General features: G+C 28.2%; 1 protein-coding gene across 3 annotated transcripts; it reads left to right on the top strand.

Moving 5' to 3' along the window:
* Nucleotides 1-514: 514 nt before the first annotated feature.
* LOC103569719 (guanine nucleotide-binding protein G(o) subunit alpha) lies at nt 515-16047 on the top strand. 3 transcript variants are annotated; one of them, XM_008547192.2, is made up of 10 exons: nt 515-1314; nt 2210-2386; nt 2514-2723; nt 4150-4192; nt 4711-4852; nt 6000-6160; nt 7314-7442; nt 7938-8067; nt 9969-10122; nt 10924-16047. In XM_008547192.2, exons 3-10 carry the CDS (start codon nt 2606-2608, stop codon nt 11109-11111), a joined length of 1065 nt encoding a protein of 354 aa, XP_008545414.1. In that variant the 5' UTR covers nt 515-1314; nt 2210-2386; nt 2514-2605; the 3' UTR covers nt 11112-16047. The 3 variants fall into 3 exon arrangements, with proteins under 3 accessions (XP_008545414.1, XP_008545420.1, XP_053592923.1); XM_008547198.2 differs by having other exon boundaries at nt 515-891; nt 2210-2723; XM_053736948.1 differs by lacking the exon at nt 515-1314 and adding an exon at nt 2008-2116 and having other exon boundaries at nt 2210-2723.
* The last annotated feature ends 1948 nt before the right edge of the window (nt 16048-17995 follow it).

Raw genomic sequence — 17995 nt, 5'->3', positions numbered from 1 at the left:
CCAATCTAACATGAGATGGTTAGTCACAGGGGTTGGCTGGGGATCGATCGATGTCGTCGCCGCGTTGTCGGGATGACACACACTCTTTGCACACAAGCGCACATTACACACACATAGATATATATACATATATATATATATACATATACACATATATATACCGTACTATCGGTTTTATTCATACATACAGACCCCTCGTAGTTTTATGAACATCTGCACACACATACATCCATATCTCCCCATATATGACATATATATACATATATATACACATATATTTATATTCCAATGTATGCGCATCTGTTACACTACATATATCAGTTTTCAAAGATCGGCGCATGTATGAGTTTAAATATACTTATGAAATTTTAAATATCTATATATATATATATGAATATATGTGTGGGTGGTGTGTATGTGGATGTAAGTAAAAAAGATCTGGGTGGGGCGGGGCGAGAGGTCGCTCCAGTCGTGAAATCTCCAGTGAATATACGCGTCTAGCACTAGCTGCTGGTGTTGCTGCTACTGCTGCTGTCAAAAGTTCACGAGTCGATTTTTTATCTCTCCTATTGTATCATATCCTATCCGTTTCCCCGCAACTCTTATAAATTTTAAATTATTATCATTAAAATTAAAATTGAAATTCAAATTTAAATTAATAAGCGGTAATTAAATAACAGTAATAATAAATTTTGATCTTCATCTTACTCTGAATCTCGTGAGTGTCAAAGGAGAGTTTAAATTTAAAAATCCATCTTACACCCGTCGTACTCGTGGACGGCTCGCGAGTAATAGGGGGTGACTTTTTACTTAAATATTTAAATGGATAAATTAATCACTGAGTGGGGAAACGGTGCGAGGAGTTTTAGTTTATTGTAAAACTGTTCGGTAGTGAGTTATATTTTATTTATATTTATACTATTGATATTATTTTTTATACATTACCCCCAGTTTAATTAATAATAAATAAATAAATAATTGTAAGTAAGTACAATTAAACTCGGGAGATTATTTGAGCGATTGGTGACAGAGAGAAAAACGTCGAGGGGCTGTGCCGGTCCGGAGTTTCCTCTGAATTATCGATCAAATACAACACACTAACCACCGAGTTTAAAACTACCCCTTATATTTTAATAAATATAACAAATTACCAATTAATATAATAATAATAATATTTATTATTAAATAATTAAATATTTAAACAAGTGCAGTGTGTGCTAACGTGCAAATGTATCGCGTATTTAAATATTGACGTGACATTTATTTGAATCGGGGGTTTCGCGGACCAATCCAACTTGCCAATGATTTTATCAAGTGAGTTATCAATCAGTAATTTTTAAAATAGTCATTTTATTCACAAACTGAATAACTAATTAGCTACGGTTAAATTATTAATTAGACGTGATCCTGAAATTGACGGATTTTTTTTACAACGAATAAATTAAAAAAAAAAGAAATTAAAAAAATGCACTTATAGAAAATTTAAAAAACTACATGTGCAATTTTTTTGAAATTTATTTTATCGAAAAAAAATCAAAAAATTAGTAGACGTCAGGGAACCAGTATCATAATTAAACATGATCCTGAAGTTTGTAATTTTTGAATTTATTTTTTCACATAATGAATTACGAAAAAAAAAAACTAAAAAAATGCACATGTAGAAAATTTAAAAAACTACAGGTGCAATTTTTTCAAAATTCATTTTATTCAAAAAAAATCTAAAAATTATCAGACGTAGGGTAAATTCAGTATCACAATTGAACGTCATCGCATAATTTTCATAGAACCCCTGCATGGTCAATTAAACCAAAAAAAAAAAAAAAGCAAAATTTCGACGCTTATATATCTATAGATATATTTCTTTTATTTTCTTCCGCTTGGTTCTACTGTCGCTCTGACTGCATTCATGCGCACTAAATACCATTTCTCTTTCTTTCTTTCTTATATTTTTCTCCATTACCGTCTTTTTTTATTTAACTTTTTTTTTACCGAATACAAGAGGTCATTTCACAGTACGCAGACGTTTAAATCCACAATTTTAACATTTAACACTAAATAATTTTATTGCAACACACCTTACATATATATACATATATACATATTTTATTTGCAACAGGTAACCCATAATTTTTTACCCCCACTTGCTCCACATTAATTTTTTTTTTAGTAGAAGAAATTCGGTTAATTAATTGTCATTTTTTTGTTGCAGATCAATAAAACATAAGGGTGACTAAATGATTATTTGAAGAAGTTTTTCTGTGAATCAGGTGCACGACATATATATTGATACATATATATTCGTATATATTGAATAGGGTAGTAAGAAGTACGGGTGTAACAGGGGTAGGAAGAAAAGAGAAGGAGAGACGTCACGTAGGTGCCGTAGGTGCGTGCGCGATTGTGTATTCTTTATTATATTGTATATATATATATTAAATATAATAATAGTAATAATAAATATATAGTAAAATATATAATAAAATAAAAGAGTGGTGTTGGTGTGGTGTTACTAGGAGTACGTAGTGGCGGGGGCTCTGCCGTCCCGCGATAGGGGTGAAAATAAAAAGAGACGGGGGTGGCGTTTGTGAAAGCAACGTGTAGTAAAATGGGCTGTGCCATGTCTGCGGAAGAGCGGGCCGCTTTGGCCCGCAGCAAACAGATCGAAAAAAATCTTAAGGAAGATGGATTGCAAGCTGCCAAGGACATCAAACTTCTACTTCTTGGTATTTTTTATTAATTATTAATTTAGATTAAAGGCGATCCTGGTTAACAGACAATTTATGATCTTGGGATTAAAAAGAAAAATAAACTAAAAATATGGACTTGTAGGAAATTTAAAAAGCTACAAGTGTAATTTTTCAAAATATTTTTTTTTTAATCCGTCGTTTATTAAAAAATTCCAAAAATTTATAAACGTAAGCTGAGCAGTATCGTGGTTAATGATTTTGAAGTTAGAAGATAATTAACAGTTTTTGGATTTTTTTTTCAATAAATCAATAAAATAAAAAAATGCACATGTAGAAAATTAAAAAAACCACAAGTGCATTTTTTAAAAATATTTTTTTTTGTAATCTATCACTTATAAAAAAAAATCCAAAAATTTGTAGACGTCGGTTTACTTCAGTATCCTGATAAAAGACCTAGTATATGGGATTATTCTTTATAAATACCGGGTATTAGGTCTTTTACTTCATTTTTAAAAAATTTCATACAATAGTTAAAATTTTTAATGATCTATTTAGGACGATTTTTTTTCATTGTTATTATTATTACTATAGGTATTGAAAAGTATGAAGCCATTATGTGGGAATTGTATGAACTGTTTAAAAAAAGGGAAAAAAAATCTCAACTTAAATACATAACATGTTGTTAGCATGTGTCGACGTTTACGTCGACGTAGTTGACGTCGGCGTTGTCTCGCTTAGTATATTTATTATTATTTTAAATTATTAAGTACACTATTTATTTTTTAAAACCCAATTGACTTCCGTTTATTTTAATTTCTTAAAATAATAAAATAAATAATTTTTCATTTCAAATCACTAATTAATTAATTATAAATTCATTTAATTAATTAATAAATTTGCAGTCAAAAATTTATCATTTTTTTCTCAGACGTTTTATGAAATCGAGATTTAAAATTTTTATTACATATATTATTCTAAATAAAAATTTATGAAGGTCGTCTGTAAAAATATATAACAATACCGATAAATCTTACATGAAAAAAACATATTTTTATATCTTTTATATTTAATGTTAACGTGTTTAAATTTTATTTTTTATTCCGGTTTAAATTTATTGTTTTTTTTTTTTTAAATAAATGATATTTATTTACTATTTATTAAACACGGATTTACAATCGAGTATTGGAATAGAATAGAGTAAAGCTTAATGTAAAATGAGAATGAGAATGAGAATTGAGAATTGCGATAGTCTATTATAGAAGGCAACTTAACCGAGAGCTTTTTAAATAAAAAAAAAGGGAGACTGCGGTGAGCAGGAAAGCAAGTTCCGCTTCTACGTCATATCCGCCTATAAAACAAATTCACTAGCAATGAAATTTTTTACTCCATTAATATTTAAATTTTTTGCTCGAATTCTCAAACTTTTGACTGTCTTCTAATGATTTATTTTTTTATTTTTCAGGAGCTGGAGAGTCTGGGAAAAGTACGATCGTGAAACAGATGAAGTATGTTCGATAGATAAATTAATTAATATGAGTATTGATTAGTTAGATAAGGGTTTAAGCTCAAAAATAGATATTTGATAACAAAGAGTTTGTAATAAACGAACAAACTGTTGCGGACTCATCCTCTACTTATATTACCGCCGCGAATATAAAAGAAGAGATCGATATTAACACGTTATATTCCAGCATATATATAACTAGACACATAGACTAGCACTTGAGGTCTAGTGTGAGCAGTTGTAGTGAAGCATGCTTGTAAAAACACGCGACATAATATTTTTCGACAAACTTTTATGTTCAAAATTATCACTATTTTATATATATATGACTTTTTTTTACGTAAATTCTCTTTTTATTCATATAAATTTTTAAAACATGTCTATTATCACTTATGACTAATTACTAATGACAATTATGATCTTGTCTATTTTTTAAAAATTTTCAATACTCATATTAATAAAATAAAAAATTAGTATGGAATTAATGGTTATTAAAATGTATATGTAAATTATTAATAGAATCATTCACGAGAGTGGATTTACACCGGAAGACTTTAAGCAGTACAGGCCTGTTGTGTACAGCAATACGATACAATCATTAGTTGCTATTTTAAGAGCAATGCCAAATTTGGAAATTAATTTTTCATCAAATGAACGACAGGTAATTTCACTTTTTTTTTTTTTTTTTTTAATATAGAAATTTATTTAAATAAGCGCGCAATTGCAACAGGTGAAATAATTAACTTTAGCAAGTACACGGTCGAGGTTGAAGGTCTTCGACCGTTTTAAAGTTATGCCCTTTTTATATTTTATAAATTTATTACTTACGGTATAAGTAAATAATTAACGAGTGTGAGTGTAGCAGACATCAGACAAATTTAAAATTATAAATAATTTTAAAAAAAATATTTACAAAAAATCCACTTATTAATTTTGATATTTTTTAAATGCCCATTTTTTTCAAATTTTATTTTAGTAATTAATTACTCTATTAATTAATTATTTTAAATTTGTCTGTCTTACATTCACTCATTTTTTTTTTTTTATGAACGTCTGTAGTAAAATGCATTTTTATTTTTTTTATCAACTCAAATAAAAAATATCGTGACCCTATTTTGGGACAAAAAAATTAATACTCGAAATTAAAAAATAATTTGCGGACGAAAATTATCAATGAGTATGAATGTAGCAGACATCAAACAAATTTAAAATAAATAATTGAAAAAAAAAATATTTACAAAAAATACACTTATTCATTTTGAAATTTTTCAAATGCCCATTTTTTGAAAATTTAATTTTATTAATTATTTACTCTATTTATTAATAATTAAAAATTTGTCTGATGTCCGCTCATAAATAATAATAATATTTAATTATAATTATCACTTTAAAATAAATTACACACTTGATATCAATTTTACTTAGCAAACTTAAGCTCAAAAAAACTACTTGAGTAGCTAAAAAAAGTGCTGGCAATATTGGTATTAAAATATGAGCGAGTTTTTTAGTTAATCTCACATTAAAAAAAAAAAAAAACATTACAATGATTACTCATTGCGGCGCTAAGACATTGAGTCCCGTTGTGGATGTGGTTTGCCACGCTTCGACGATTATCTTAACTTATGAATGAAGCATTCAATTCTATAATATATATACATATATATATTATAACATACCAAGTGTATGTACACGTACACTTAAAAGTAACAGGGACGGAGTCATTCGAGATTAAGTTCAAAAATAATAAACTCGAGTTATTAAATAGCGAGGAAAGAAAATATTTATTTATTTGTTTATTTATTTTTCAGACTGATGGTAAAATGGTATTTGACGTCATCCAGCGAATGGAAGACACAGAACCATTTAGTGAAGAATTATTAGCGGCTATGAAGAGGCTGTGGGCTGATGCCGGTGTGCAAGAATGTTTTGGAAGAAGTAATGAGTACCAATTGAACGATTCTGCTAAATAGTACGTTCTTTTTTTAATTACATTGTATTTTTTTTTTTTAATACATGAAGGTCATGTGTGGTTGGGAAATTTGGTCCATGAACTCCATGTGTGTCAGTTTTAAATGAAAAACAAAACAACTAGCGACTTAAGTATATAAATATATATAGATGTATATAAATGAAGAGTTGTAGCAGAAGTTTATCAAGGGATTTTGTTGGCCGCGTTCCCTTGAAGCCGGTAGGTGTAGCTCTGGAGTAGGGTAAATCCCGTACGACATTTAATTTTCTTAGAGTGAGAAACGTACGGTTGAGATGTAAAGTGATATTGCTATTGCTATTGCTAGTATACTACACTACTAACTTTACAGTACGTTACACTAGTTGTGGCAGTAGGAAGCGTAGGTGGATGTCAAGCGTAGGTGGGTTTGGGTCTGGGTATTATATATCTATCGGGGATAAAGATGAAGATGAGATGCCGGAACGGCATTCGGATGAAATATAAAGGATAGAGATGGATGGTATAATATTGCATGTAGAAATGTAGAGCGTGGATATATATATATATATATATATATATATATATATAGATAAGTTAAGAGTTGAGTCGAGCAGTTGAGCACAGTGGATAGGAGTCTGTTGTATTGATCTGGAATGACGTCACGCCACGCCCGTGTCACGTGGTGGTGAAGTTACTGATGCTGGCGCCGCCCTACCCTTTGCCTTTACTTTGAATTCCGGGCTGGTTTGACCTGAAGGTTTTTATTTTATTGGGCTGATGATTTTTAGATCCTGATATTTATGTGAGGAAAAAAATATGAGAATTAGGAACCAGGAACTGGGAATGGTAATAAATTACCTGGCACAGGGGGTTGGGGGCAGCATGGAAAGCAACTGGAGGCTGATGCCACGTAGACGTCATCCAGATCGTGATTGTATGTCTTAGAATATAAGATTGTCACGTTTGTTAGCTTTTACTTTGACTCATTGATATGGAAGCTGTAACACTTGATTGAAGACGTCTTACTCTTATCGATTTACTTTCACTTATGGTTTTTTAATACTCGTCTACTCAGTCGTTTCTTTTGTAAATATAGACTTTGTTTGAGGCTTAAGCTGGAGAGTGAAGAGTTAAATTATTTTAGAGCAGTAATTAAAAATTTGATTTATTACAGCTTCTTGGACGACTTAGATCGATTAGGAGCCAAAGACTATCAGCCAACGGAGCAAGATATTTTGAGGACCCGAGTCAAAACAACGGGAATCGTTGAAGTACACTTTTCTTTCAAGAACCTCAACTTTAAGTAAGTTCATTCTTTCAAGTGCTTTTTTATATACATATTCTATATAAATATAAATATTCATACCTCTACTGACTTATTGGTACCTCAGATCTTTCATTAAAACTTTTTCAACACCACAAAATTTTTTTTTTATCCAACAATTTATAATTTCATTTAAATATTTTCAATTAATTTCACTACTTTAAATAAAATAAAATTATTTAATTGCAACTATTAATCTGCTGATTGATAATAAATTATTAAACCCTCTAATTAAATGAATTAATTATGTTAATTGAACAATTAAAATAATTTTCATGTGTAACAAGTACGGGCGTAAAAACTGGATTTTAATTTTTCAGTGTTCATATATGTTATAAATAGTATGAGTAGTATGAGCGGTGAAATGTTAAATAGAATAATTGGTTGCTTAATAAATTTGTTAGATATGCAAGTTGGTTTATGGGCTTATATATATATATATATATATAATATGTGTTATTATTTTGTCTCCAGATTATTTGATGTGGGCGGTCAGCGAAGTGAGCGTAAAAAATGGATACACTGCTTTGAAGACGTCACGGCAATTATCTTCTGTGTGGCAATGTCTGAATATGATCAAGTTTTACATGAAGATGAGACTACGGTAATTTATTTACATTAATAATCAATTAATTTAATTAATAACATATCACACCACTAATTATAAAAGGACATATTTAAATGCCCTTTTGCTTTTAAAGCCAAAGGGCGTACAATTTTTTTTTATCAAAACACTGAAAATCTAAAATAGTCTTCAGCGTTAATAGTCTAAGGCGTATAAAAATATGTTCTCTTGGAATTAGTAATGAGATATATTTATAAATATTTTTAATAATTATAATTTATGTACGTCATTGTCTAGAGTCTCTTATAGTATAAAAAAACTAGGCTGCAAATGTCTCTGGATTTACTCTACTGCTTTTTTTATATTTATATAAATATATGTAGATATTATTTGTGTATTATAGTCTATAGATGAGACACTTTTCCGTGATGTGTCTTATAGTTGGAAAAAAAATGATATTTTAAAGCCCAAGCTTCACTGGCCATTCAAAATAATTTTATGTATGGAATAATTTATCGTAATTGATAATTATAAATTTATGAGATGGAATGAAGAGTTTTTTTGTAATTATTTATAGTTAATTATGGTAATAAAAATAGTGGGAGAGTATTTAAGTGTGTGGTGAGACAGCTCGTAGGAGAGTGAGTAGAATGAATCGTAATGAAGGGATCAATTAGCTGGGTCAGATCGTGTGGGAAGACTTTCATTCACGTATTACATTATAACGTATAAAATCGAGGTAACGAGGTGTCAATGTATCAATTGACAGGATTAGGTGTAGCAGTTAAAGTCTAAGTCAGTTGTATGGCTCTAATAGACCGCTTTCATTCAGCTTTTATATTTATGAGCCAATTAACATCGAGTAAAGTGTGGGCTTTGTCAGTCGACATGATAGCTAACCGTTTATTCGGGTGTTACGTGACTTTAATGGCTTGTCGAGATATTTATTATCAATTATTTATGATCGAGATGCTCTGATGGTAACTTTAAAACTTAATAGGCCTGACAAATTGTAATTAGAGGTGGGGTAGGCAGTAAAGAGTTGGGAGATTGATTCCAAGTGAACGCGATGGGTTGCATGATTGGGCAAGGGCTGGAACTAGAGCTTGGACCTCAAATTTTTGAATAATAAATTTAACTTTTGTTGAGCGTAATAACGTTTTATTTTTTATTTTATGGATTTTATTAGACAGTAATTTATTTTATTATTTTATTTAGGGCTGAGGTATTTCTCCTCGCCAAAAAATATGTTTAAATATTTGCTGACTTTCTTCCTTTGAGGGTTTTATTATTTATAAATATTTATATGGACATTTTGTCTACTCTTTGCTAACTAATTACCCAAGTAGGGATTAAATAAATCTAAATCGGTGTACGAGCAACCGCGTGACGCTTTAATTTCTATAATCTTAAAACATCTACTGCAGGAATAAAATAATCTAGAGCTTTTATTACCCAGGAAAATTAATAACAACACACCATAAAAATACTTTTTTTTAACCGTCGTAATTTTAAGTCATGTTATTATTTATTTACAAGTTTAATAACTTGATATTTATGGACCTAAGCTTGAAAAAATATTTATAAAAAATAATCTGACGTATCAAGTAACTGAAAATATTTAAAATAAAATTGTAAAACCTAAATACCCAGTGTCTAAATCCCGGCAGATTTTTCTGACACTCCCTTCCGACGTACAATAAATTAAAAATCCTCATAATTTTTTTTCCCCATGAAAATAATTGCGAATTCTATTCAACCTTCACAATTAATGGCTGCAAAACTATTATAAATAGCTATAAAATGAAAAAAAAGACAAATCCATTTTTAGCCGCGCAGTTTTAAAACTAATAAACATTATCTCAGTTACATAAATATTTACATAATCGAAAAATATATATATTCTCAGTTGAATGTTTTATCTGTAATATTGATTTTAGAATCGGATGCAAGAGAGTCTTAAATTATTCGACTCAATATGCAACAACAAATGGTTCACGGACACTTCGATTATTTTATTTTTGAATAAAAAAGATTTGTTTGAAGAAAAGATTCGTAAGTCATCGCTTACTATCTGCTTCCCCGAATACAACGGTGAGTTTACTTCCTCATTATGTATTTTTGTTAAATAATTTACAATATAAATTATTTAATAGTAAATTATGTGACAAGGGATGAAACAAGACGATTTCAGACCAGAATTGCTGACATCACCCGCTGAAATTGTCTTTCATCCCGAGTTAGACAGAATATTTTTCCTAATTACCTGCATTGGAACTTAAAGTTTTAGTGTTAGCAGCCAGTCAGTTCCAAGTTAATTTACACAATCGTTAATTGTCATGTGTAATTTATGATTAAGCAGAAATAATAAATACTATTTTCACACTAAAAGTTATAACTGTCACATACGTAAATGAAATTCATGCTCTGAAATTACTATTAAATGCATGACAAGTGTCAAAGTTTAAATTACGAATGTCTAGTCTTCACGCAGAATTAGTAGATTACACACCTTGTATACAATTTCTCACCATACCTGTACCGCAAGTTTGAATTAACGCCCTGTTTATAGAGAAGAAAGTCATTTTTTTCTTTTTATAAGAAAACTAATGATTAAAATTAGCGCATGCGCTATTTTTCCCACGAACAGAGGCAAAAATTTGAACTTTAAAGTGTAGATCTGGTGAAAAATTGTATGCACACCATGGAAAAAGGTAGGAATGCCTTCGGTTAAGGTAGGCAATTACACGTGGGTTAGAATGTCTGACTTTTCTCCCTAGGTATGTAATCTACTATTTTTCTGTGTACTAATTCGTGGCATTGACACTGAAACTTAAAGTTCCATTGCTGGTATCACGAAAACAAAATTTATTATTAATTTTATTTAATAAACAGGAGCTCAAGAGTACAGTGAAGCTGCGGCGTACATTCAGGCGCAATTTGAAGCGAAAAATAAGTCGACCACAAAGGAGATCTACTGCCACATGACCTGCGCTACGGACACAAACAACATTCAATTTGTGTTTGACGCAGTAACAGACGTAATTATCGCCAATAATCTTCGTGGTTGCGGTCTTTATTAGAAATTTATTATAATTATTATAATTACTATAACTATTATTATTAATAATAATAATGAACTATTACTATCACAACTATTATTTGGTAATAAAACAGTAAGCGCGAGAAAAATACAGACGTATGTTTTTTAAAAAAAGAAAACATCGATCGTCTAGCAGCTACGGTTTATCTGCGTGCTAATCGATTAATTGTCATCACGCGAGTAATTAATTTAATTACTTGCAATCAGTATCGCACGTGTAACTCGTGCTTCTAATTCTCAGTAAATAAAAATAAATAATGATATTAACAATAAAGAAATGAAATAAAAAAAAAAAGATTTAACAAGGACTTAAAATGCTTTAAATTAAAATTTTTATTTATATTTTTATTTTATAAAAATAAAACATACAGGACAATCGCATTAAATATTTTATTTATCGAAGCCGAGTTTTACCGTTGCTTTGTACGGAATAAATAAAATAAATAAAATTTATTTATTTAATTAATAATAATAATAATAAACACGCCTTGATCCAATCGTGATGGATAAGTTTGTTATCCGCGTCGAACAAACGCTAATTAATTAATACAAAGGGCACACCGACATCGGGTTATATTTATTTATCTCTTGTCATTTACTATTTTTATTTTTATGTATTTATATTGACGCTTTGTTCTATTTCTTAATTATTTCTAATAATAAAACAGAAAATTGTATGCTGAAGGATAAAACCACACGATTTTATAAGCGAGGTTAGCTTGAGCCGAAGGCGACTGCTGCCACCGAATTTGAATTTGTGTTTTATTGCGCGCCACATGACTCAAAAATTTTTAGTTAAATATTTAACATATGTGTGTAAATTTAACACAATATTGTGGTAAAATTAGTGGGTAATTTTTGTGGCAGAATTTGAATGGATGAAAAATTTGAGGTTAGATTCTAGAAAATTAACACTGGTCAGTATCACACATAAAAAAAAATTGCTGACCGATTTTACACGCGAGTTTTGTTGATTTTTACACAAATTTTTTATTCTCTGTATTTTTTAAAATAATTACTTGCAATCAAACATCTAGAGTCGGTTAAAAGAAAAAATTTCAGACCGATAGCGCATTTTCCCATTGAAAATTACGATTGAACCCCTTTGAAATTTTTTTATGATTTCAGTCGGTTTCAATCCAAGTTTTTAATTAAGAATACTAATTATAATTATAATTGTTCTAAGGTTTGTAAAAAAATTTAATTTTCACGAGACCGAAATGAAAGAATTTAATTAAGCGACAGAAATTTGATGTTTTCTACCCTGGGGATGAAATTTTCGGTGAGAATTTGGTTAAATAGGCATTGAAACTCCAATTTCAGTGCTGAATACACAAAAAAAAGTACAGATTTTTGTTTTACTATTTATTTATGCAATTAACGCACACAATGCACAAATTTTTTTCTAGTAAATTTAATTGATTGATTATTAATTGAATACTAATAATTATTTTTTTGAATTCACGTGATAAAAGAATGAAAAAAAAACGTGCCAATGAGCATGAAATTATTATTATTATTATATTGAATTATATTGAGTAATAAAAGGCTTCATTAAATTTATTTAAAACTAAATTAAATTAATTGAATAAACGTACAAATAATAAACTCGAATGTCGGTTAAATTTATGGTTGAAAAGCACAATTATAAAAATGCACTAACTTAAATTATTAAAACGGAAACGAACTGAATTATACTGAGTACTAAGTGCGGGCTAAAGTTTAATAAAATTATAAATTTAATTTGTTAATTAATTAAATAATTAATTACATTGATTTATTATTTTATTTAAAAATTTGAATAGAAAAAACTGCCACGCTTGCCGATTTACCGAAATTATGACCACTAAGGTATCTCGAAAAAAATAAGTAATTTAAAAACAATAAGCCTGCATTTCAATGGAAGATTTTGATCCATGCCTTTGTCTAATTATAATGGATCTTTAATTAAAATAATTAAAAATTAAACTAATGAATAGACGCGTAAACGTCGCGGATAAAATGGTGGGTAAAAAAATTAAAATAATAAAATATGGATTTTAAGGAATACCAAAAAAATATCAGACAGGAAAAAAAACTACGTTGTTTCCAAATAATAATAATAATTATAACAGGCGAAGTATAAAAATATATTTGTAAGAATCTACCGATCATTGCGTTATTTACTTATATATAAATATATATAAATATATAAATATATAATTAATTGATTAATTAATATTAAAAAAAAAAAAATTGAGTAAGTGATGTCTCTGTATACATGAGAAAAAATATATTATTAATTACACTAGTTTAAATTGTAAAATGTATGAGTGGTTATTTAAGTGTGAGATGTAAATGTGCCATCATTTGCTAGATCGGTGGAGAAGAACTTTAAATAATTATTATTATTAGACAATTATTTAAAAAATTGCGGTCGCGAGTCGTAAGTCGTAAGTCTGCTGAATCGTCGATTTATCCCGCGCTTTTTTTAAATTTAAATTTAATGGAGACCTGAAGGTTGCGAATTAAATAAAAATTTTAATAATAAGTTTTTTATTTATAAATTCTTGAGGGTGTTCTATAATTAAGCCTTGGAATTTTTTTTTAAATTAATAAGCGACCTTTGGGGTTTATTAATATAAATATAAATATATATGAGGTTTTGAGATTTACGTTACGCCAATGCTTACAATTTCTATCTAGTCTAACTATTTTTTTTTTTTTTTGCAAGTTACCATTCTACTGAAATAATTGTGACATTAATTTTTAATTTATTAAATAAATTAATATCAGTTACCGTTAGTTTTATTTTTAAATTGCAATTGCAGACAAATATTTTTACTAAAAAAAATTTATAGAGCATTTAATATACGCATTAAGTTTATTATTATTAATATTAATGTCTGAGAAGTTGATGATCATGAGTGCGAATGTAGCAGACAGACAAATTTACAATTATTAATAAATAGAGTAAATAATTAAAAAAATAAAATTTAAAAAAAATGCACATTTACAAAATTTGAAAATTAATAAGTGCGTTTTTTTAAAAATATTTTTTTTCTAATTATTTATAATTTTAAATTTGTCTAATGTCTGCTATATTTAATGAGTGCGAATATAGCATCAGACAAATTTATGATTATTGATAAATAGACTAAATAATTAATAAAATAAAATTTTGAAAAAATGCACATTTACCAAATTTAAAAATCAATAAGTGCATTTTTTGTAAATTTTATTTTTTTAATTATTTACACTAGTTATTTATAATTTTAAATTTGTCTAAAACATTCATTGATGATTTTCGTGCCATAGGTCACAAATTTTTAATAAATAATTTAAAATATTAAATTAAATTTTTTTTAAATTTCGAGTATAAGAATTTTCTTGTCCCAAAATAGGGTCACAACTTTTTTTACTTGAGTTGTCAAAAAAAAAAATGCATTTCACTACAAACATTCTTAAAAAAAATGAGTATGACAGTAGCAGACAGACAAAATTTAAATAATTAATTAATAGAGTAAGTAATTAATAGAATGAAATTTTAAAAAAATGCACATTTATAAAATTAAAAAATTAACAAGTGCATTTTTTGTAAATATTTTTTTTTTAATTATTTACTTTATTTATTTATAATTTTAAATTAATCTGATGTCTGCTACACTCACTCTCATAAAAAAAAGTTTAATTTAAATATATATATTTTTTGAATCTAAAAACTTAGTATTATTAATTTTAATTGTTAATTATAATTGTCATATATGAAAATAACTTTTGACACTTTAACAAAATAAATATTAATCAATAATAATTATTTTTTATTATTTAAAATAATTGTCATATTTCGTGTTTCTAGTCACATTAAATTGTTATTACGACACGCATACCATTAACGCACACGCCTTTTTTTAAATTAAGTAATTAATTAATTGACTCTAATTGAATGGAAAAATTTATTATTCAATTGCACAATTGCAACGTGATAGTAAAATTGTGCGCAAGTTAATTAACAATTAATTTAAAAATCTATAAAAAAAAAATTTTTTTCACATTTGCTATTTTATACAATAATTATATGCTTCCATTTTTAATTTATATTTACAGCATTCCGTAATATAAATATCTATTTATTTTTAATTACTCTAAATAAATAGGCAGCTTACTAATTAAATTTTTTTCAGCAATTTTTTTTTTTTAATTTAACATTCCGCGGTCTAATTACTATTTTTGTTTACCTAATTAATCAAATAATTTATTATTAACGACAAAGACTTACGTCTCACGCGGTGTCAAATTTTTCGCGGTAAAGTTTAAAAATTTCATTTTTTTGTGAATATTCGCCATACATACACTGCATTGTAACGTAATTTCTATCATTAATGAATGAAAAAAATACAATTAAATCAGTAATTAAAATAATTATAATAATAATATTAATATTTAAAAAAAAAATAAAAATGAAAAAAAAAAAAAAAAATGATGATATAAAAAAATTATAGCGTTATATCGTAATTGTAATTGTAATGATTAATGATTAATGATAATAATATAATGATCGTAATATTAAAGATAAATGTTTAATTGATTATTGATGAATCTGAAGCGCACGTATTTAATTAATTCATTTATTACTTCATGATGATGATGATGATGATAATGATGATGATGATGATGATAATGTTTATTACTTTAGAACTCATTGTATTGACATCTTGTTTTAATTATCTTGTGAAAGAGTGTTGTGTAAGAATTTTAAAAGAGGAGTAAGAAAAAAAAAAACTAAATAAATAAAATGATTAAATGTTGAATTAAAACACAAGTCGAATCTTACGAAGTACCACTAAGAAATAATAAATAAATTATTGAAATAAAAATAAATAAATCTCTCATTATATGAAAATTATGTAATAATTGTCCATACATCCTAAAAATGTCAGAATAAACTAATAAAAAAAAAATTAAAAATATCTATCCATAGTTTTTTTTTCAGAAACTGTCAGATTAAAAAAAATTTCCTGAAATTTTTTTTTTTTTCAAATTTACTCCGATTTTTTATAGTATGGGAAACTGGTTCTAATTTTTCCCCGGATAAAAAAATATATATGTTACATATATCTACTGATTTATATGTCCTACATATATATTTTTTTTCACTTGTCAAAATATCACCAGAACTACATAATACCAGACTTCAAATTTCCTAATCGATTATTCGCTATTCAAAAATTCTAATTACCCCGTTTTTTAAATTCACAAAAAAAAAAATTAAAAACAAAAGACAATATTCAGTCAAATAAATAAATTATCTGTAACCTCATTCATAATTTTTTTCTTAAAAAAAAAAAAAAAAAATATCAGTTATAAATTAAATGCATAGATCATAATGAAGTCAGTATTTTCTTTATCAAAAAATTTATCACAGTATAAATATAAAAATCACCGTGATGTTGAACTCAGTACCAAAGCAAATAGTTTTGACACTTCAATCTTCACCCCCGTTTCTCCTTGAAATAATTCTCGCTATCACAATAGCGCTCCTCTTATCAATCCCTTTGATCACCCGGCTTCAGTACTTCCTCGTACGTATCAAATAATAATAATAATTATAATTATAATAATTATAATAATAATAATAATATATTTAAATCAGGGTTATGTAGAAGAGCCACTCGCTTCCTTTGATCCCTACAACCCCCGACGTCACATCCACGAGCCGATATCCTCGTCAACATCAGGATCCAACGAAAGCCTAAGCCGTTACCCCCTACGTCATGTAAACTCATCACCGGACATTAAAAATTCTTATTTAAGTACTTTTACCATGGACATAAATCCTTCTTATCACCACGGCCACAATTACAATTCTACCGACTATCCTATTTCAGTCGCATACGACTACGGTTACTACAGACACAAATTGATAGAGACAAATTTAAAACAACATTACGGTAACCAGGCACCCGGAAATGTTGTTCTCAATTCCCTGCATCTCAGTTCAATCGACTCTCAAACGGACTTACGGTTGAGCGAAAAATATAATCACAGTTTTTTTGAACTTATTCCCGAACCCGCGGATCCGTACCAAGAAAAACGGGATCAATTGGTCACGATCATTCATCCGCGGGATCATTTTCTGAGGAAAGGGGCTCGGAGGCACGAGTCTGTTGATAAATCCACTGAGACTCTTTTTATTAGCAATGTTAATTATAATTACAATAATGATACAGATGACAGCGAACTCAAGGAGCGACTTCCGAGCCCGCGACAAATAAAAAACTATCGAATAAAAAAAGACAGGTCATCAAATGACAACGTCAAAGTATTTAAATTTAAAATTGATTCAAATGAATTCAATTCACGGCCTATGAGTCCGTTTAAAGAGGGTAAAAGTCCTGATGGCGATTCGAGTCCGAGATCCAGTTCGGGAAAAATTGCCAAGAATTTAAATGAAGGGAAAGTTAAGAAGATTCGAAAGCAGAGGCGGGAAATAAAGGCGGGAATTGATAATTTTAAAGAAATTAGTTCAGATAAAAATTTAATTAAAGGTGATGATGGTAATAATGGTGGGCAATATGACTCGTTGATTATCGAAGAGAATAGTGGAGTCGGTGGTAATTTGAATAATTCAGAGGTCGAGTTAAAAAGTTTCGAGAGAAAAATAAGTTCAATGACAATTCAATTGAATGTTGGCTCGAAGAATAATTTGGGGGATGATATTAACGGGGATGATAAATTAAATCTCACGGGAAATGGATGTGAAGTTGAGGGTGGGGGTGGAAGTAAGAGTGGAAAAAATTTCGAATGCAGTTTAAATGAAGAAGTAGAAGAAAAAGTAAAGAAGGATGTGGAAGTAGAAAAATGTTTGGCGGCAGTAAGTGATGT

This window comes from Microplitis demolitor, chromosome 1 (assembly GCF_026212275.2).
Source record: "Microplitis demolitor isolate Queensland-Clemson2020A chromosome 1, iyMicDemo2.1a, whole genome shotgun sequence".
NCBI classification, from domain to species: Eukaryota; Metazoa; Arthropoda; class Insecta; order Hymenoptera; family Braconidae; genus Microplitis; species Microplitis demolitor.
The sequence above is the reverse complement of the archived record's forward strand: the minus strand, read 5'-3'. Positions and strand labels throughout refer to the sequence as shown.

Excerpts from the sequence above, each read along its gene's own strand:
- LOC103569719 (XM_008547198.2), top strand. The coding sequence starts at position 2,606 with ATGGGCTGTGCCATGTCTGCGGAAGAGCGGGCCGCTTTGGCCCGCAGC. Across the intron at positions 4,853-5,999 it reads TTTCATCAAATGAACGACAG|ACTGATGGTAAAATGGTATT; the intron begins GTAATTTCACTT and ends TTTATTTTTCAG. Across the intron at positions 10,123-10,923 it reads CTGCTTCCCCGAATACAACG|GAGCTCAAGAGTACAGTGAA; the intron begins GTGAGTTTACTT and ends TTTAATAAACAG.